The following is a 21938-nucleotide window of genomic DNA, read 5'->3' as shown; positions in this document are numbered from 1 at the left end:
GACGAATACTCGATAGTTGAACAGGCCGATCAAACAGATTTATCTACTTTGCATAATGCCCCAGGAACTACGCATGCTTTTGCAGGCCATATGGATTAGTGAAAAACAAATTGTTTATTTGAATTATTAAAAATATTATGAATGTAAATGAGGTCTAGGAAATATCTTTATATTTCAGACAGTTTATTAAGCTTGAGAATTATCTTTTCAAGTAAAAAGGTCTCTATAATATTTTTAATAATATTTTTAATAAATCAGATAAATAATTTTGTTAATTAATCCATATTTTATTTCATTCAAATTATTATAATTTTTAAAGTCCTAAAATAAAATAAGAATAATTTTATTATCATAATATACAGATCCTGTGAAAATCTTCGCTTTAATATTATAAATCTTGCCCGAAGTATGAACTACAATATATTTTAAAACCTAAACTATTTTTTTGATCTGATGAAGAGCCTTTAAGACATTTTTATAACATAATTTTCAAGGTAAGTGGAATTTAAGACCCCAAAAACCAGTGCGTAGCGCATTAATTCCCCGGCAGCAACAGCATCTTTTGTGAATGACTCTCGGTTAAATTTCGGTTTTTGGTCAGTCAGCCAGTTTGCAAGTCCTCCAAGCAAGTTGGTTGTTTCGGAATTGTTTATTTAACTCGCAGCTCTTCCGGCTGCTACTGGCCTGGCCTGGCTTTATGGTTATGGATACACAGTAGCCCAGAGCTACAGATCTCCAGAGTTTCAGAGTTTCGGGCAACTGCGATCGCAGGGAGCAACAGTAGCAATGAATTTGCATGTAGTACATGAAAACCGTGATCTCCAATTTGTTGTTGCCGAGGAGCTGCGAGAATAGAGAGGAATAGTGGGGATCGGGATCGGGGATTCGAGGATCGCGGAACGGGGATCGAGGATCGGGCATCGGGATCGGGCTTTTGGGTCTTCTGGCATGGCGTTGCTTCGAATTGGTTACAGGGCCGTACTTAGCTACATGCCAAAAAAAGTTTTGTAACATTATTTTAAGGTGCCGGCTTAGCGACTGCATTTGCTACCTTGCTTCTTTGATTCGCTGCTTTTCTGCTTGCCAGATTGCCAGCTAGCGGCACTGAGAGAAAATGTTTGGGACTTAAAATAAATTGGGATAATATGTCAAAAGAGCTTCTAGTGGTTTCAAACATTATTTGCAAGCAGAATGTTGCCACTGAGTAATAATAATATTCATATTTAACTTTCTGGCAACCACAACACAAACAATTTTTTAAAGAAATTGTCGTATTTTGTTTTTGTTGTTTTTGGTAAATAAGTGATTTTTAAAAACCACATCGATCTGGTAACCCAAGTCAAATTGATTTTAAATTTGAATTTTAATACTATTATTTTTTACTAAATATTTATATTGTTTAATAATTTTTGATCTAGAAAGTGCAGTACATTTTTTCCCTGTGTACCTTGGCTGGCTCGTTGCAAGTTGTCAAGCTTGCCATGGCAAATTTGCGATCAAGCGACAACAACAGTGACAACAAGAGCCGGTGACGGGACGCCCAATGTCCCAGTGTCCCGCTGTCTTCCCCCCTCCCCGCCCCTTATCCTTAACCCCGTCGCGGTGCCCCCTTAACCCCCGCGAGTCCCCAGATTCTTAACCATTTCCATATGCAACACACAGTGTGATCTGTGAGCCAGGCTTCTTGGGTTTCAGCGCTGTACATCACGTCGCCTTGTTTGCCATCGCAGCTCCAGGCGGACAAAAACTTCTCTCTGGGGTCCCAAAAAGCTAGGCCCCACCCCCTCTGTATCACATCCACTCCCTTAACCCCCTCCCCTCCAAAGACGGGGCCTGAACTTTATTGACCATATTGATTGCTGCTGTATTGATCGCTTGTTCCTGATAACAAACAAATGGCCAGGGGGCACAGTGGGATCCAAAGCTGCAGATGCGAGATGCAAAGGTTTGACACACCATGCAAGACACATTTTTTTGCGCTCACTGTTTGCTTTATGATGATGAGCTGCTGCTGACTAACGAATGGGTTTATGCCTTGATATTGGGAAAAATAGGGATTTTTATTAAATACGATTTTCCTCACAAAATATCTGAATTTTGGCTGAAACTATGGAAATAATGGGCCAAATATTGAGTGTCACATCTCGTAGAACTCGTCATAAAATTCCCAATCGATTGGCATTCAAACCAAGAAATTTTTAATTTTTGCCATTTTTTGCAAAAAAAATTGTGAAGTTTCTCCTTATCAAAAATGCGAAAATTGATCAAAAAAATAATTTGAAAGCTTAGGTTGTTAGCTGCTCAGAACAGTAGGACTTTTAGCTGTGGGCCTCGATTTCTCTAAATTATGTTTTAAAAACCACAGGAAAACGCTTAGTTTTGTCAAAAATTTTATTCCATATTTTTGACCCTAAAATATCAGTATTTTGCCCGTTACAATGGGAATAGTGATCCAAATTTTGAGTGTCATATATCGTTGAACTTGTAATTAAATTGGCAATCGATTGGCATCCAAACATAGAAATTTTTAATTTTTGCCATTTCTCGCAAAAAAGTATGATGTATAAAAAATGAAAAAATTGGTGAAAAATTTAATATTTATAAATCTGGCAAAAAATGCCCGAAATCTATTAAATAGTTTGTAAGCTGTTTAAAACAGTTTGTATCTTTGGTGTGGGACCATTATTGGCTAAGTTACAGCAAAAAGAGTCTAAAAAAGTTCCTAATTTGACCAAAAACGCACATAATGGTTTTGCACCCAAAAATATCGGTCTTACAAACTCTATAAAATGCTGATAGTGGATGGATGGATTTATTACCAAAGTCAATAAACAACCGAGCTCTACATATCCCGATTTCTACCACCGCATAAACGTAGACGGAGTCTAGTGATGGGCTACCGACCTGGTACAAAAGTCAGCGGGTGGTTCCCCCGAGGATCCTCTGGGACTGGGAACTGGGAATCCAGGGTCCGAATAACTTGGAAGCTGGGAGCACTGGCACCGAGAAAGATTCACTCCGGCACGTTGCATATTCATAATTTCCAGTTTCCAGATTTATCAATTGCACATCTCAGTCATGAAAACGCATAAACATTTCAAAATGCCTGGCGCGGGTCAATAATTTGACATGAACGAAACAATATGCAGACACGTTCGCCATGGGTTAAGCTTGGCGGCTCCTTCGGGGAGGGTTAAGGTCGCCTGGCAGATGGCAGACAATGAAATGTGGCCAAGAAACGCTTTTGAGCCAACTCAGCTCACAGTATATACATATTTATATCTGCAAATATATTTATGCTTGGCCCATTGATGATGTGTGAATAATTGAAAGCGGCAGCAGGTTGAATTTTGCCATGGCAAGGGGTTAAGGAGGGGTTAAAGGGGGATCAACCGCGAAGAGGAAGCACGAGCTTTTGCCCCTCTTAAGCTGCTGCCTTTACTTTCAAGCCTAGTGGCTGAGTTGTCTGCCAACAACAGGATAGCAAACACTCCATGAAAAAAACGCTCAAGTGCCACAGCAAGATCATCAGCAAAAAGGGGGGGTTTTTTTTGGGAGGGGGATCGGTTTTACTATCACTAAAGAGAGGACTTGTGGTTAGGCGGAAAAAAAGTAATATATAGCTAAGAGTTAACTATTAAAAATAGTAATTCAGAAGTTTCATAAATTAATATATAATTATTATTTTTATTTAAAAGTAAGTTAAAATCCATATATTAATATTCCTATAAATTTTTACATTTAAATAAAAAAGATGCAACATAAAATTTACTATAACTGGGATTTTTAATCAATTTTAAGTGATTTTTAAAATATTTTATAATAATAAATAAGAAAAACCTAACACTGATTGATCAAATAAGTTAATTAGATTTGTTCTCTGTGCACAAATTGAATTCCTGCGTTGTGTTAAAGACCCGAAGAAAAGGGAATGGATGATTTGGGGGATTGGGAAGAGAGTAGTGCCGGGAAGACTGAGAAAGAGACGCCCACACACAAGTTGGCAGTTTTTCTGATTTTTGCAGAGTTTTTTGAGTGCACACACACGCCCACCTTTTCGCAATTCGCGTAGAGACATGGCCATAAAATCTAGAAATCTCCCGAATGCAATTCAGTTCATCTTCAGGGCTTTCTTTTCCATCTTTCCATCTCTCTGTGTGTTGGCAATTTTGTAATTAATTTATTGCCCCGATGGCGCGACTTTGCGATGTGTCAAAACTATTTTTAATTGGTGTTGCTAGTCAGTCTCAGAGACTCCGGTTCCCTTTCCCTATTCCTATATTCCTATTCCTATCCCGATTCCGATTCCGAACCGATTCGCGATTCCCCGAAGATCGTAAACCAGGCAAGATCAAAGCGGGTCGGTTCGGTCTGACTGCTGAAAAGAATTCACTTTCTATTTTCTGCGATTTAATTGATATTTCGCGGCGTTGTGTCTGTCGCATTTAGCCACTCCACTCCACTCCTCCTCACTCCTCAGCCCACGGGCAGCCACGTGACTAATGTCCTGCTCAATAGACACTAAAGATGCATTACCCACTACCCAAGCAGGTGCACGGCGAGAAAATTTAAGTTAGATGAGATAAAAAAAATGAATAAATAATCTAGATCAAATCACGAAAACATAAGAGAGAAAAGGAGTTTATTTCTTAATTATGATTAATATTTTAAGACTTATTTCATTCATTTAAATACTCCTTTTGTCTCAGACAAAATTTAATATTTTCTTAAAACCTTATTCTTAACTGAAAAAAATGCTTCTAAAATCTTGGTTTTTTTCTTCCGGTTCTCCCGGTGTTTCATACCGTACCATACTATACCATTCCTAACCAAACCGAACCGATCCGATCCAAATGCGAGACGAGAGACGCGTCGCGAGAGCTGCGTTCACAATTGCATTTTAATGCAAATTTGGTGTCAACGCAATATCGACCATGACAGACGCAGTTTCTCTGGCTCTTCCGATCCGAACCGAACCGATCCTCCAGTCGCCCCATCTCTTTCGCGACGCTCACGCACTTTTACGGCCCTCTCTTTCTGCTCCCCCTAAGGCCATCTCTTTCTGCTCGGTGTGTAAGTGGCGGCTGCTGGGTGTTAAAGTGACTGATTAAGTTTGCCTGGCTGTTTTTTTCCCCTTTTTTTTGTTGCCCTGGCTGCCTTTTGACGCTAAACGAATTATACGCTTACGTAGGTGGCAGACACTCTGGCAAAAATCGGAGAAAGAAGCAGAATGGAAGGGGGAGGGGGGGTTTGGGGATCGGAACCCAAATGAATTGAGACGCGCCACAAAAGTTATAAATATTGTCCCTAGAGGGGCGTCATCGCCGCCTTGTTGTTGGCTCTTTTGCGATTTTGGCCCGATGTTTTTGCGAATTCAAAAATGATCCTTGTGTGGGCGTAGCGAAAAAAATATGTATATTCAAGAAGAAGAAGTGAAATCGAGTGGGGGTTTTTGGGGGGATTTGCGATTTACCTATTTATCACAAGAGAATATTATTTAGATATTATTATTAATGTTTATCATTTATTTTTCAAATAAAATATTTTTAGTCCTTAAAAATATATTTGAAATTTTGTCTCCTTTTTTTTTCTTATCTCACTTGTATCACTTTTTAACTACTTGATTTTTATTGCTACTGGTAGCCGAAATGCCCATTTTAATTCGATTTGACATCTAAATCAGATAGCACTTACTTTCCCATCGATTTCCGAGGAGGCGTTACCACCGCTTTCTTCACCAATTTCCCCTTTTTCCTATCCCATATCCCATATTTACCATGACATCTAATAAAGTCGTAAAATATCGCCACGCACTCGTAAAAGTTCTACGGATTTATGATCGCCCCGGTTGGCAGTTTCGAAATTCTTTTTATGGCGCCGCTGCTACTGTCTGAGGATCGGTTTGCTATAGGATATATGTGTAACCCATATAACCCGCTCTCGATACTTCGATGTGCACTTGCGTAATTGAAACCTTTACCTTTACCTCTACCTCGGTTTTATGGCGGATCGTAAAGCGAAACAGGGCTACCTGTTGGCCATTGAGGGATATGGACGCCCATTGATGTTTATCGGCCTATCGGTGAAAGTTTTATGGCTTGTTACGCTCGTAACTGTCCTAGCTGCATAAATACTCCCATCGGTTTGCTTCCAAGCGGTAGCGATCGGCCTTTATGGCCCTCGAGATGGTATCTAATCTTCAGGGGATTTTCGTTTTTGGATATATACGTTATTAAAGTAACTAAAAAATTGATGGGATATTTAAATGTATTAAAAATATTTAAGTATTATTTAATAATAATATTTATATATCAATAAAGATTATTTAATCTTCAGAGGGTTTTTTTTAGGATATTATATATACGTTTTTAAAGTGACTAAGAAATCTATGGTCATTTTAGTGTTTTAAAAATTTAATAATAATATTTATATCACTAAAATCTATTGGGTAAAACGAGTATTCAATAAGTTTAGCCCCTTAAATATGATTTTATACCACAATGGCTTACTGAATTCCTAACCTAAACCTCCCATTGATTAGCATTTTCAATTGCTTTTCATGGGTCCATTGTTATTGAACATCCTCGAGGGCTTCAAAGGAAATATATCGCTGGCCAAAACGATTTTCAGTTTTTCGGGCTTGTCATTTCCTATAGCTCGATTTTTTGTTACTTCCTGTCGTGCTTTTCGCGCTTCCTGGTTTAACGTGCCTCAATCCCCCTATTTTCCGCTCTCTTTTTTTGTGTTTGCTGCCTCGAATCGCATTTCAAAAGGCAACTTAATCGAGCAAAATAAACCGTTTTCATATGCTCGAATTGAGGCAAACACGTCGCATTACAAGGGGGGAGTATTGTCATTTGGTTTGGTTCTTCGGCTCTTTGCTGCTTTGGTTCTTTGGGGAATTTCCAAACTGGCCAAGGGGTTGCCTCTCCTTTTCTTTTTTTTTTTGCACGGATTTTCTTGTTCACTTCACGCGCCGTTCGAAATGCGCGAAATCGCTCAGGTTTTCGAAAGGAGTTGGGGGTGTGGCTGCCTTTGTCAAAGGATTATCACTTCCTTTTGGGGGACATTTTAAAAGGAGTGAAAAGAGTGAAGAGAGAGCCCCAGAGCTCTGCTAATGAGCTGTGCCCGTAACCAACTCTCTTTGCTATACACAAACAAAAATTAAAAATTATATTTTCTTGGTGGTTTGAAACCTCCTAAAAAAATGTCCTAAAAATATTCTCCATTTAATCGTCAATTTTCTAAAATATAAAAATAATGTAGCATACTTTCAGACACCTTTGCTAGTTTTATTTTTCCTGTTGGGAATTTTAAAGAAGAAGAAGATTTTAAAAAAGAAAATCTCTGAAAGATCATTCAAAAAGTGTCCTCAAAGTAGGGAACTTTTAATCATTTATCTTCTGGATTTCAATTAAAATGTAGCATACTTTCAACCATCTTTAAATATTTCTTTTGAAATTTTGAATTTAAAATACCCTTTCTCTCGGTGTAATTGCCCCCCAGCCCCATCTCCATCCCCGATTTTTCTCAGTACATGTGCCAGCGATGTTGGATTGACAGTGTGCAATATGCGTTGATTTTTTATGGCCTTCAATTTGCCGTGGCTGTGGGGCCAAATGCCGAACTCTCCGAGTCGAAGTGTATACAAGTCGATGCCGATGCTCCGGAGTCGCGCTGTGCCGATCTCAAAATGCAGATAATAATTATTTCAATATGTGTGACTGACTTGCTTGAATGACTGACTGCCAGACGGACAAACGGACAGACTGACGGAGGGATGGATGGATGAAGATCGGAGATCGGAGGGCAATGCCAATGCCAAAACGTCGTCCCAGATCGTCATCGTCATGATCTTCATTATCATTATGCGAGTGGATCAAAACCGCGACGCCGCCAACAACATTTCCAGTATCTTCGCCTGCTTCTCTTTTTTTCCGGATCTCACAAAGGGTATTTCGAGTTTTGGCAAAAGTTGGGATTATTAAGGAGAAAAAAAAAATTATGTTGTTATGTATGTTTTGGAAATTATGAAAACTTTTAAAATGTTTCATAAAATATTCTAGATAATATTTTGTAATAGTTTCACTCTATTTTTAAAAAGGTCTATGATCAATGTGTTATAAATGTAATTTATCCAATCCTTAAAAATCACTATTCAAAATTTTTAAAATTTGGCAACTAGGAATAGGATTAAAAATTTTGTAAAATCCCCCAAAGAGTATTTGCAATTTCGATCTCCATTGTGAAGATTTTACTTTTGTTTTTTTTACTAAACTTTTTTTTATGGCTCTTCTGTTTGTGTTTTTGTTTTTGCATGTGCTCCGTTTGGTCTTGTTCTTTTTGTTTTTGTTTTTATTTTTGTTTTGGTTTTGGTTATTGTTCTTGTTGTTGTTGTTTTCACTTAATCACTTGTTGTGAGCGAGACGGCAAGTGTTGGGGTTTTTAAGTTGAAAATTGAATTTCTAAGAATTACAAAACAGCAACAGGGCAACAAAGTGCCGTTGGCATCTTTTCGCGGCCCCCAAAAGCCGAAACCGAATCAACCCCAATCCGAATCGGAATGGGAATCGGAATCCCCCGTTCAAACCATACGATACCATCGCACCACCATCTTATTCTTATTCCGTAAGTCCCCATATAAACCATATCCCATATCCCTTTCCACACTTTCCATATCCCGTATCATCGCGGCGGGCTTCGTTTCATTGCATTGCATTAATTTTGCCAATTAAAAAGTAAATAGAGCCTGCATCCTTTTGCTTGGATATCTACCCAATTTACCCCCTCTCCCATCAGAAAGAGATGGCTATATGGTCGGGTGAAAGAGAAGGGGGCTCTCAAAAGTTTTCAATACAATTTAATCCAATCTGCACACACATAAATACATACAAGGCTTGAAGGATGTGAATATGTCTTTATATGAACCACTGATGAATTCCACAGGGTGCGGATTCATTTTTGGATTGCCCCAAGTGCCTGGCTCAATTCAATCAGTTTTCTTCTCTTCTTTTTTTCGGGGGAAGCCGCACAGTGGCTGGAGATTTTGCCATGGCAACCGCGGTGTTTTGCCCACTGTACAAACGCACAAATTAAATCGCCAAAAGGCAATAACAAGTCTCCTTCCTTTTTTGTAGATTTAATATATATTAAATCATTTTTTAAATACCAAATGATTTTATTTGGTTTAAAGTAAACTTGAACCTAACATTAAAAATTGATAAATATTTTAAGACTACAAACGAATAATCAATATTTAATAGATTTAAAAATATTTATTAAACATTTTGTTAGACACTGAAAATATTTTTTATAAGTCAATTAATATTTCAAAAGCACATGCAAATTAATAGCTCTAATTTTATTGTAATTTAATTTTAATTTTTGTTTGCTTTGCATTAAGAATAATTTGCATTTTTTGAGATTACTAGAGCTTTTCTCTGTTGTTTTCCCCTTTCTCTCAATCAAATAAAAACACCTCTTAACGAGGTAAAAAACTAGTGACGATCGCACCTTCAACGTACAAAAGTTCTGATATCAACTTTTGTGACGAAAAATAATTTTAGATGCGACTAAATAAGTACGCTACCTAAAATTTACTCGTTCGGCCCGCTTTAGCAAATATTTAATATCTACACGAATGTTTTTCTGTTTTAGCGTGCCGAATGAATAAATTTTAGGTAGCGTACTTATTTAGTCGCATCTAAAATTATTTTTCGTCACAAAAGTTGATATCAGAACTTTTGTACGTTGAAGGTGCGATCGTCACTAGTTTTTTACCTCGTTAAGAGGTGTTTTTATTTGATATCAGAAGTTTTTGTTTGTTTACTTTTGCTCTCATAGGTGCTAATATAAACATTTAAATTTAAATTGGTCATAAATCATAATTCTTAAACTATTGTATTTTAACGAATTAAGTTAAAAAGGCGTTGAAGTATTTCAAAATACCTTTTAAACGAGGTATAGCACATGTCTGTACCTTTGGTAGTGTAGAACTTAAAAACTAACGAAATTTAGCCATTTTTAGCTATTTTCCCGCTAAAGTAGCGGCTTTTTCCAAAAGTCGTAGAACAAAAGATTCCTATATGGAACTCTTAAGTGCAAATTTACTGATTCCATGACCCTAAAATACAGTTCGGATACCCTCCCACAAAATTCAATACTCAGGGAGCGTTAATTGTTCGAGCTGGCAAAAGTGGCTATTTTCGTATAAAAATAACTTTTAAACGTGACTTTTTACAGTAATGTGTTATATACCAAAATTTAAGGAATCTCAAGGGCTATACAGTTTAAGGTTTTAAAGAAAATCGTTAGAGCCGTTTTTGAGAAAAATAAAAAAAAGCTAAAAAAAAAGTTTTAAAAAATTGTCTTTTGTTCATATTTTTTTAATTATTACATTTACACAAATTGCATATAGAAGGCGTTTATAGCATTTAAAAATACCTTTCAAACGAGATGCAGCACAAGTCTGTAGCTTTAGTAGTATAGAAGTTACGGCTTTCCGATTTTTAGCTATTTATAGCTGTTTTCCCGCTAAACTAGCGAGTTTTTCCAAAAGTGGTAGAACAAAAGTTTTTTATATCGATGTGATGAACGTCATATAAAATTTTCAAAACTTAAAAAACATGTTTTGGACAAGTGGACAAGTGGACAAGTGGACAAGTGGACAAGTGGACAAGTGGACAAGTGGACAAGTGGACAAACTGACAAACAGAAATTAATTTTCATTTTGGGAAGAAGAAGAAAATCTTATTTTGGCTATAACTTTTGACCCCTCATTCGACGGGTATTTTTAAAAGGAATACAACTAAAACATTGCGAGGGGGCATTTATCCCCACCGGCCCCAACAGCTCCAAATTTCGAAATTTTCACTTTTTCACTTTCACCGCTCTCTCTCCCAAGCCAATTGATTTTCTTAAAGTCTTGGTATGCAATCCTTTAAGTTTTTGCAATACCTTTCGATTGGTGTATTACTCATTACGATCGGACTATCACAGCAGATTTTCAATTTTGCGGCTATATAATAGTAGTCGCCTTCGCACACTCTCCTGGTGCGCTTCGTCACTACATGGACTGCCGTCCATAGTGATCATTTTTAGGTTTTCCCTTTGGTGACAAAAGTTCAGTGAAGTCCAAATTACTTTTAGTACATATGTATGTGTATCTAACGTGTTGCTTTTTTGGGCGTTCTTATTTTTTTTGGGAGGGGTATATTGGGGGCTGTATAGTCTTCAAGAGTGGGGCAGGCAATCTTCTGGGGCATCCAGTCGCAACCGTTTTGTGGCGCAATTGTCTCAACCGTCGACGCGTCGCTTGCGTATCGCATATCGCACCTGATGGGCTGGTCCAAAACAGCCGGCTAAAACCGAACGAACCGCTCCACCCTTTGGGCCAACCCACCTCCCACCTCCCACCTGCCCCCCTAACCATCTTTTTCTTGGAGCTTGGAGCTCAGAGCCCAAAGCCAAAGACCCGGGCCCAAGTGGCAGCAGCAGCCAACCATTCGTATAATTGTCGATGCGTTAAGGTAATTGTACACCCAGCCAACTGGCTGCCAACTGAGGCAGCAGTTTAGACCTGGCCAAAAGCAGAAAAGCAGAGCGGAGCAAGGCCGACCCAGCCACAGCACAAAGAGAAATTAATCAGCATATATATATTTTATTAACTTTAAAGCCAAAATATTTTTTTAATATTTTAATTTAAATTTTTAGTTTTTGAAATGTGTTAGTTGTATATTATATATTTGTATGTACATTGTAGGGGAGAGTGGGGGAATTTCGTCACAGGGGCAATTTCGTCACCTGCAATATCTCGGAATCCATAAGTCGTAAAAATATATAATTTTTTTGTTTTAGTCCTTCAAGACGGCCAGACACAACCAATGCATTTGTTTTGCACAGAAGGCCAAGATAATTAAGATATAATATTAAATGTGTTTTAACAGTTCAAAAGCTACATTTAGTTCTCGACGAAATTTTTTCTGTATGCCACAATTCAAAAGGAATAAGATACACGATTTTTTATATAATACACAGTGCTATAATGTGCATTTCTGCGTCAGTGATTTTTAACTTCGCGCCTAATTTCGCAAGAAAAATAATTATTTCTAAAAAAGTACGGTCTGGGGAAATTTCGCCACCCTACGCTAAGGGTAAATTCGCACCTATTTTAAATACATATTTTTATATTTGACGAGCTGGCTAACGAACAGACTACCAGCAGCAGCAACAAATATAGGACGTCAACAAAAATGGTACGCTTGATCAGTGTAGCATATTTTCAGGCGTTAAACTCCCTACATTTTTCAGGTGACGAAATTTCCCCAGTTGTGTGGTGATTTTACCCCCCTGTGTGGTGAGATTGCCCCAGTATATTGGTTTTACATTTTATTTTTTTATAAATCACCAAGCTAATTAAAAAAATAGGGGAATGTCACATTTTAAAGCTTGGTGCTAACCGCATTCAACAATAAAAATAGAAATATGATAACGTGTCTCAAGATGGACAAAAAATAGCTTTGAAAAAATGCTGACGAAATTCCCCCACTCTCCCCTACATATTAGAAATATACCTACTAGAAATAATAAAGAGCCTGAAACGAGAAAAAATAGCAAAATACATTTTTTTTAAGTAATTTTAACTTAAAAAACAAATGTATTTATTTTTGAATTGTTTAAATAATTCCTTCCGAACTAAATCTTTTCCCAACATTTTTTAAATATTGCAATTTTAATACAAATATATTACTTTTCTCGAACAGTGCACATGTGTATCTGTATCTTGAAGCATACCATTTCCGAGGGGGCAGGGGGATTGGGGGTTTTTTAGTGGGTGGTGGGTGGAAGGGGTGGAAAGAGGGGGGTGTCACCGGGATAGATATGTAGCTCTAGCTTCTGTTCAATGCCGTCGCCGCAGTTGTAGTTGCCATCGTCGTCGATTCACTCAGTCGTTTCTAAGTTTGCGTTTGTCGTCGTTTGCCATATTGATGGCACGCTCCGCCGCCTGGCTTTTCCCCTGCCCCGCCCACTTTTCCGCCTTCGCCCCCTTGGAGAGCATTTAAAATTTTAGTTTTGTGCTGACAACTAGCATTTTGCCATTTTGCCCATAGACAGACATCGGTCTTAGTTTGGTTTTCGGTTTTCGGTGTTTGGTTTTCGGTCTGATTTGCTAGATTTGATTTCAGGAAATCTCAACCTCTTCTGCGTCTTCCATCTCTATCTTCATCTCTATCTTTATCCACCTGCCTGAATGCATTCGGTTTTGGATTCCGATTTGGATACCGATTCCCATTTGGATACGCATTTGTCAGGCCCTTTTGTTGGCCGCATTGTCTCCATTCGCCTTTTGTTGCCACTTGCAATTGAAAAATTATAGCAATTAAATGGCAGCAAACTGACCAAGGTCCAGTTGGTTTGGCAATGCGAAATGGTATTAGATTCACTGCGGTTTTGCCCCAACCATCAATGAAAGTGGCCACTCGATAGGCTTATTTACTCGATGTTCTGCTCATTGCGCTTTTCGCTTGAGTTCCCTGTGGTCAAACAGACGTGTGATTAATCAGTTAAATGCCAGAAGAAAGTATAGTTAAGTTTGATATTTTATGTTTTGATATTACTAGAAATATTTGTGAGTTCCTAGCAAAAAGTCCTCAGAAATTTTTAAAAAGTTACAGCAAAAAATCGACTAAGAAAAATTTTTAATTTGTACCAAAAATCAAAATCCCTATTTTCCACCCAAAAAAATATAGTATTTTGGTCATAAAAATTGAAATAATGATCCAAATATGGAATGTCATACCTCGTTGAACTCGTAATAAAATACCCAATTAATATGCATTTAAACCTTATCAAAAATGTGAAAATTGGCGAAAATTTTATTTTTCCAAAATCACACGAAAAGTTTACTGATATTAATTATTAGGTTGTTAGCTGCCCAAAACAGTACGCCTTTTTGATTTGGGATAATTATTGCCCAAGTTATAGCAAAAAATCGATTAAGAAATATTTCAAATTTGTACCAAAAATCTAAATCCTGATTTTTAACACAAACAAAACGAGTATTTTGGCCATAAAAATTGAAATAATGATCCAAATATGAAATATGTCATACCTCCTTGAACTCGTAATAAAATACCCAATTAATCTGCATTTAAACCTGAAAATTTTTAATTTTTGCCAATTTTCGCAAAAAATTATGATGTAACCCCTTATCAAAAATTTTAAAATTGACGAAAATTTTATTTTTTCAAAATCACACGGAAAGTTTACTGATATTAATTATTAGGTTGTTAACTGCCCAAAACAGTACGCCTTTTTGATTTCGGACCATTTTTAACCAAGTTACAGCAAATAAATAAATACAATAAATACAGCAAACAATAAATTCGTACCAAAAATTAAAATTGTAATACCAGAGAATTATACAAAAAATATAACATTTCTAAGTTAAGAAATAAATCAATTAATGTTTAATTTAACCTTAATCTTTAAATCATTAATATACACAATATCTTGGAACGCCTGAAGGTTTTCAATCCCACTTTTATTGGCGCTTACTTTTTTTTTTGGGAGTTCTTTCCCGAGGACCGTTTCCGAAGTCCCCACTCCCAATCGACATGGGTACATGGCTACATGGAGGCAACTGCATCGGCACACATATATCACGCATATCACACATATCACCGCATATCCGAGAGGTTTCGAGTTTGTTCGCTGGCAGTTTCGTATAATTTTTATATGCAGTCATCAACAGCTCATATATATTTTTATTGCCCGAGCGAACGGCGATATGCATCTGAGGCATCAGAAACAAGAAAAAGATCGGGCGGCAGATGAAGATGCGGCTGAATCCGAATACGAATCCCCATACCCATCCCAATCCCAATCCAAAGATCATTATGATGATGATGACTATTTCTGCGTACAGATTTCCAATAAAAATTCTGTCGACTTGAGTTCGGTTTTCAGTTTTCGGGGCCGAGTCTCCAGTCTCCGTATTTCATTCGTTGTATGTGAGCGAGATTTACACGCTGATACAAGAAAATACATATAAAAGTAACAATAAAGGCTGCTACGTTAGTCACTCCGATTCTGAAGCTGATTCCGATTCTCATTCCGATTCCGATTCTGAATCTGAATCCGAATCCCCTTCTGGGCGTTAAGATTTATTTCTTTATTTTGGCAGCCAGTGGCCAGTTGTCTCGTTTCTGTTTTATTACCAGGAAATTTGTATTTAATACCTTTTTTCCGCGTTTCTGTAGCGGCTTTTCGGGTGCTTAGCCCACTGACCACCGCTAACCGAAGGGTTAACCGCCGGTTATCTAGGCCCTCGATCGACACGATCTACTTGGCCCAAAAGTGTGTGAGGTCGGTAGCCAATTTTCAATGGAAGCCACACACAATCAATCGGTTCGCAGAAGAGCTTCTAGCTTCTAGGCCTAGCTTCTTGTTGGCCTAATCGATTTCGGGGTATTACTAATTTTGGAGAAAAGTTAAGTTACAGAATATGCTAGATAGATAAAGCAACTACAGGAAGTTTAGTTTAATTTTTACAAAAATATTTTATAGAAAAATAATAGTTAGCCAGCGAAAATTGTCAGTTTCTTACACAAACAGTGTGAAATTCCGAAATATTTACAAGTGAAAAATCTAGAAAACATGGGTCGCGCCAAGGTGATAAGGAAGCCCCACTTGCATCGTCCTTCGAGGGATCGTATCAATCCAGAGGATTTCTATTGGACCAAAGAGGAGGTAAAGCGATCCATTCAGCGATGGTCCTTTCTCTGGGAACCGATTTCGGATTCCGATTCGGAGAGAAGTTCCATGGGAGATGGGAAGCCTCCCCTGAAGGAACTTTCTGCCTATGGAGACTGGCGTGTGCCGGAGGGGATGACCTACGACTTCCAGACGACTGGCCGCCAGATCCTCAAGAATCTGAGCAACTTTCCCTATCCCGAGATGATTCTTCCTCCCGTCTCTCTGAGCTCTTTACTACCCAACACTCTGCGCGTGAATCGACCACCCTACCTCACCCACAGAATCTTCGAGCACGTCCTTCCGGATCTCTATGAGAGGGCCAAGGAGCTCAGTAATCCCATGCAGCCCGAGGGAGCCGTGGGCTACGATCGGCGCTACTACGACAGTCCCACGCTCATCAGGTGCCTGTGCAGTCGCCCCGAGCCTCGGGGTCTCCCTCCCATGAATTTGAAGGGGGTGAGGGAGGGCGAGTCCTGGATGGATGGCCGCTGCTGTGCCAGACTGCTGGTGGAACTGAACGCCCCGCTGGTGGACTATTCCAGACTTCGTCGTGGTGGGAAACACCCTTCCAGGGGAATGAAAATCCTTAAGGGATTGAGGAAGATCAAGAAATCAGTGAAGAACTCCCGATGGATGCGTCCCAGGGCCAGGATTCTACTCTATTCGGAATCGGAGTTGGAATTGGAGGAGGTGGAGCAGCAGGAGCAGTGGGAGATGGAGGAGCAGCTGCCCTCGGAGGATTACTATGTGGAATATGCGAACGACGAACTGAATTCTGGAGAGGTGGATTTGGATGTGGAAGTGGAAGTGGAGACGGAGCAATCCTCCCAAGAACTCTTGTCGCAGATAACCCGATCCCAGTCGGATCTCACACTCGAGTACCTAAAAACCAGTCCCATGCTGAGGAGAAGTCATAGTCTAAGCAATATTTACTAGATACCAAGGTCTTTTCCCTACCATCAACAAATTTTTAAAAATATGAAAAGATCTCTGGAATAACTAAATTTTATGATATATTAAAAGCCCCCCATTCCGATTTCACGCAATTAAAAAGACCAGCAGTTAAGCGAGGAAAAAGAGCGGCAATTGTAACAGGCGGCCGGCTCATCGATCAGTTGAAATTAATAAAATACTCAATAAATGCGCTCAGAAAAACGTGTGCAAACAATCGATCAATCAGCCGATTTGACAGGGCCGCAAATCGCTGGCTGAGTTGGATTCGTTTTTAGTATTTTGAGTTGGAATTGGAACTGGGAACGGGGAACTGGAGGCCGAGTTGGCTGACAGCCAGTCTGCTACCAATCTGCGAGAGTCGAGACTTCAAAACAATTACACAGCAACATTTCCAAGAGCATCTGAATCTGTATCTGTGTATCTGTGAGATACTTTGGTATCTTTTTGGGGGGACTGAGCAAAGGAATCATAATCGAAATCGGACAACTGCCACCGTACAACTGCCGACGACTGTTGGCCTGTGGATTCAAGCGATTAATCGATAACAAATAAAAACATTTCGACAACTACTTCCAAAGAACGCGCTCCCAGCAGCCGCAAAACAAAAAACAGCAGTGCCAACTCCAGAACGAAACACACAACCAGGGGTCCCAACTCCCCTTCGCTCGCTACAGTGAGAGAAATATATAGCAATGGCACAAAAAAATTCAAAAATTAATGGTATATATTGAGTTGGGTATTTATAATTGGCAAATATAATGCATTTTGTAAAAATAGAGTGGTTTATACAAATTTTCTAACTATAATTATTTGTTTTTATTTATTATTTAATTTTAAACCTTACCTTAAATTGTTAGAATATTTAGAATATTATTAAAAAATTGTTATAGGGTATTCCTTATTTATAGAAATTTAATTTTTTTTAATTTATTAGAAATTTCTTGCAGTGCACCCCGCCTCTTAGGCAACTCCATCGGCGGCTGTCAACAACTCGACATTGTGTGTATGAGTGGCGTGGTACGCATAAATGCCATGGAAATTTTCTTTTTAATCAATTATGAGTATTAAGCCAAGGGGCCAAGCGTCCATATGGGGATCGGGATCGCTGGATGTGTGATCGCTGGGAAGAGTCTGTGTATCTTGTATCTGGTGTATCTGCTATCTGGTATCTCCGATCACCGATCGTCGGGGTGAGAGAAAAAAGAGTAGAGGCTCGTCGAATGTGAGGCGCGCGCGGCGGCCGCAAGATAAAAATCGCAAACATTCTTTATTGAATGCTGTAGATGCCAACGCCAGACATCTCCCTATATTTATATTTATATATACAAATGTGTGTTTACCATACAAGTGTAATCCCTAAGACCAAGTGGAGTGGCACTTCGAGTACTTCTCCAGCTGAAGTACCATAAATGAGATTTTTTTTGAACAGATCTGCAGGATCTTCCGAGAAGGAATTTCGAGATCTTAAGGTTTATAGATCGTTAGAGTCCTTTGAGATATATTTTCTACTTCAGTTTATATATATTTGATATACCTTCTTCCTAGCCGAAAACCAATTAACTCGAGTAACAGTTTTGTTACCCGAAAAGCTTTAATATTTTAGTCAGAACTCAGATGCCCTGCCTTTAAAGGAGTAGAGCACAACGTCAAACAAATCATAATCGGTGGCTGGTAGACAGTAGCTGCATTCGCTTCAAACGGTCGACAGTTTGTCTGTCAAATTGACATTACACGCAGCGAAGCGACTGCGACGCCGGCAGAGGTTATGTCAAGTGTCGGCAGAGGCAGAGGCACAGAGTCACCAACAAGTTGCATTTACATGGGCACAGGCTGAAGGCTCTGCTTTTGTACACTGAGCGAAACCAGTGCTAACTAAAATTTGGTAAAAAATACAGAGAAATCAAAGATATTCTATGTTTAAGAGAAAGTGGAAAATAAAATATTTCTAGAGGTTTAAAACCACTATAAAAGGTGTTGAAAAGTATGCTGTGATAATTGAAAACTTTAGTATACTTTTAGGTACCATTACAAAAGATTTTAAACCTCTAAAAAATTGTATCGGGTCATAAGATACTTTTAAGCACTTTTAAGGATAATTTATATATATTTTCGAAGCACTTTTCCACTTGGGCACATTTTAATTGAATTCATTTAATTTTATTTTCGTAGCATACTTTTAGGTACTTTAAAGGGTATTTTCAAAGCTCTAGAAATTTTTTTTTGGACACCTGTATATTTTCCAAAGAGTTTCTTAATAAAAGAACATATTTCCGATAGCCCCTATATTTTTCCCAGTGCACCTGGACCTCTGCTTGGTCTTGGAATCGGGGACTTGGTCTTGGACTTGGATTCGGATTCAGGGACTGGGGCTTTATTCCGGGCGTAGGCCGCTTGACTGACTGACGGACTGGGCTGTTGGCTTCTGTTTGCGGCGCTGACTCAGCTGAATCTGAATATGAATCCGAATCTGGACCCGAATCCCCCAGTTGGCGAGTCCAAGAATGAACCTGAAACCTGAAGATGATGAAGCCGAGGAGGCGAAGGCCTCCGATGATTTTCCGCTTGGCTTGGCCTCGCAGCAGCCTGGCAACCTGTTGGCAACTCATTAAATAATGCCGATGACTGGACAAATTCGTATTATTTTTTCTTATTTTATTTTTATTTTTTTGTGGTGATTAAACAAGGCCCGAGCATAATCCTTGCTGTGCAGTGGAATTGCATTTGACTGGGGAGACCGGAACGTTGGCGTTATAATTCAGCCAGCCCACCTCCATTCGGGGTATCCTCCTCACCCCTTACAATCCCCTTCCCGAACCCCCTTACAATCTCCTCCAGCTGACAGTTCTCCTCCTGGCGATGTTGCTTCTGGTTGCCTTCTGGTTCCTGTGTGTTTGTGTGCCAAAGTGACACTTGTACAGATTTTCTTAATGCGCCAAAGTGCCACTTGTCGTCTGTTGACGCTCCTCGTCCTGCCCCTGGATTCCCCTCCCCAAAGTATCCACAGAAATCCCAGAATCCAGAGATCGAAGCCGTTTTGTACGTGTCTCTTGGCAGTGAAATTTTGTGAAATCAGCGCTAAAACGAAGACACAAGTTTGTTCCAAGGGGAAAGATGGGGGCTTTTCGAATCCTCGAAAACTTGTCCCAGGCATACAAAATTCTAATTGCTGGCCAACGCACAATTTGTCACATGACAAATTAATAAACGACTTTCGCACCTTGGCCAAAAAGCAGTAGCAGCTGATTTTCGGCCTCACGTTGCCTGAATCGGTCCTTTGATTGAGTGGACGAGAGATGAGTTGTCGTTGCCACTGTGTGGGCTTCAATGGTGCCTGAAAGTAGTTTTCCCGTGCAAAGCAACTTAAACACTTCAGATGTGTGAGGTCTTCAGGTTTGCAACCGCAGGCAGCATATCATTCATGAGGCAGGGGTCTTAAAGAAAGTGTTTTTAAATCTGGGATATATTTGTTAACATAAACAACGTAAAAATCACTTAGGTATTAAACAAAATCTAAATAATATTTAAAATCCATCAAATTAATAAAATAAAAGGGATATAAAAACTTGTTTATATCAATAAAATAAAAACAGAGAAAAACTTGATAACATAATTAAAATACAAAATTCATTAAGGTAATGAAATACAAAATTTTGAAATATGTCAATATAAATAATTTAAATAATCAACCAAATTAATAAAATGAGAGCTATTTGGGAAGTTAATATAAATAATATTTTAAGTCCACCAAGTTAATAATATAAAAAGTTAAAAAAAATAGAAATATTGGAAAAAATCCACAAGGTTCATTTAACAACAACAATATATGAAAACTCGAAATCATTGAACTCTTTTTTTCGACGGGTGGTCAACCATTTATATATTTCACCTTTTGAGTCGCCATTATGAGTAATTACCTTCCTCCAATCACCGAACATTTAATAAATCCCAGAGGGGCGTTCTTGGGCTTCAGCAAACCAGCGACTTACTCTTAATTGCAGCTAGTTGTTGTGATTATAATAGTGTGTATCTAGAAAATAAGGAAAATCAAGAAGGGTATGCTCAACTTTCAGTCCGAAGAGTTTTATATATATGTATATTTATTATTTACTTAATTGGTTTGTGATTGTGGGTAAAAATATTTGGCTTATCGGAATACTGTGGAAATGCCATGGGGAGCACTCAATAATAATGCGATTTATTCATGTGATTGGCTTGGAATATTTGCTTTAAATTCCATTTATTTTATTTAATTTAATTTCCGGTATTTATTTTTATAACCATGGTAACTCCCAGTCGAGATAGTGACCTTAGCTAGTCAAGGATAGTCACTTGTTGCTGCTGGCTGAATGATTTTGTTGTAATACTGGGCAGAGCCCCGGGGCAGTCTTTATTTTCTTGGCTTTTTTGCCTCTATTTTTTTGTTACCCCTCTCTGGTTGAGGCTGCCACTTAATTTATTTGTCACCGAACCGAAGCGCAAATGAAGTTCGAAAAAACTAAGCGACATGCAAAGGCATCCGAGAAAAGTCAACACACACATCGTTTGAAATAATATGAAGGAGGGGAGGAAAAGCGAAGGCAGCGGCAAAAAAGCTGAAGAAATAATTACAAATTAAAATGAAACACGGAATGGGACAGACAATCGGACAGACATACAGGCAAACATATGAGGAAGAGAGCCGGGCTTTTTAAAGATGATATAGGGGGGCTTTGAGGGGCCCTGGAGTTGTACCAAGTTTATAAATAGCTGCGTTGACGACGCCGCTGGCCACGCATGCGCAAAGATTTGTCATAATTGATAAACGACAACAGCAACATTCGAGGGACGACTCCTCCATTCGAAAATGGGAAATGGGAAAAAATATGACAAGACAGCCATCGAAGTGGCCACTTTTTAGGGGTGGACCACGGCGATCTCAAGACCCGCGGTCACAGTTCCCAGTTCCCGGTGACAGTGACAGTGATCACGCCTCGTCGAACAAACAAATCGTACTTCAGGGGAAGTTTCGTTATTATTAAGAAGAGAAAACCAATAGCATTAAATAAATATTTACATTATATCTAGAAAACTAAATTGAAGACAATTCTATATTTGGAATTAATTAATTTAACCAAAAGAAGTAATTCTAAAAAATCCCAATAAAATTCAATTAAATGCAAAATTCTTATAAAAATTGTAAAGTATTAGCTAAGATTATATACAGTGTTTTTAGTAAATATTATATTAAA

General features: G+C 38.6%; 2 protein-coding genes across 2 annotated transcripts in view; both read left to right on the top strand.

The window, feature by feature from the left end:
* Window positions 1–21938, top strand: part of LOC108060281 (uncharacterized) — a 61512-nt gene that overhangs the window by 554 nt on the left and 39020 nt on the right. Inside the window, exon 2 of the mRNA XM_070218808.1 lies at window positions 363–494. The gene's annotated coding sequence lies outside the window, so the exon portion shown is untranslated. The remainder of the gene's footprint in view (window positions 1–362; window positions 495–21938) is intronic.
* LOC108060291 (uncharacterized) lies at window positions 15658–16692 on the top strand. Its single transcript, XM_017145935.3, has one exon. It carries the CDS (start codon window positions 15658–15660, stop codon window positions 16690–16692), a length of 1035 nt encoding a protein of 344 aa, XP_017001424.3.

The sequence above is a fragment of the Drosophila takahashii genome, chromosome X (assembly GCF_030179915.1).
Source record: "Drosophila takahashii strain IR98-3 E-12201 chromosome X, DtakHiC1v2, whole genome shotgun sequence".
Classification (NCBI taxonomy): Eukaryota; Metazoa; Arthropoda; class Insecta; order Diptera; family Drosophilidae; genus Drosophila; species Drosophila takahashii.
Note: the sequence above shows the minus strand (reverse complement) of the source record. Positions and strands in the feature narration are given on the sequence as shown.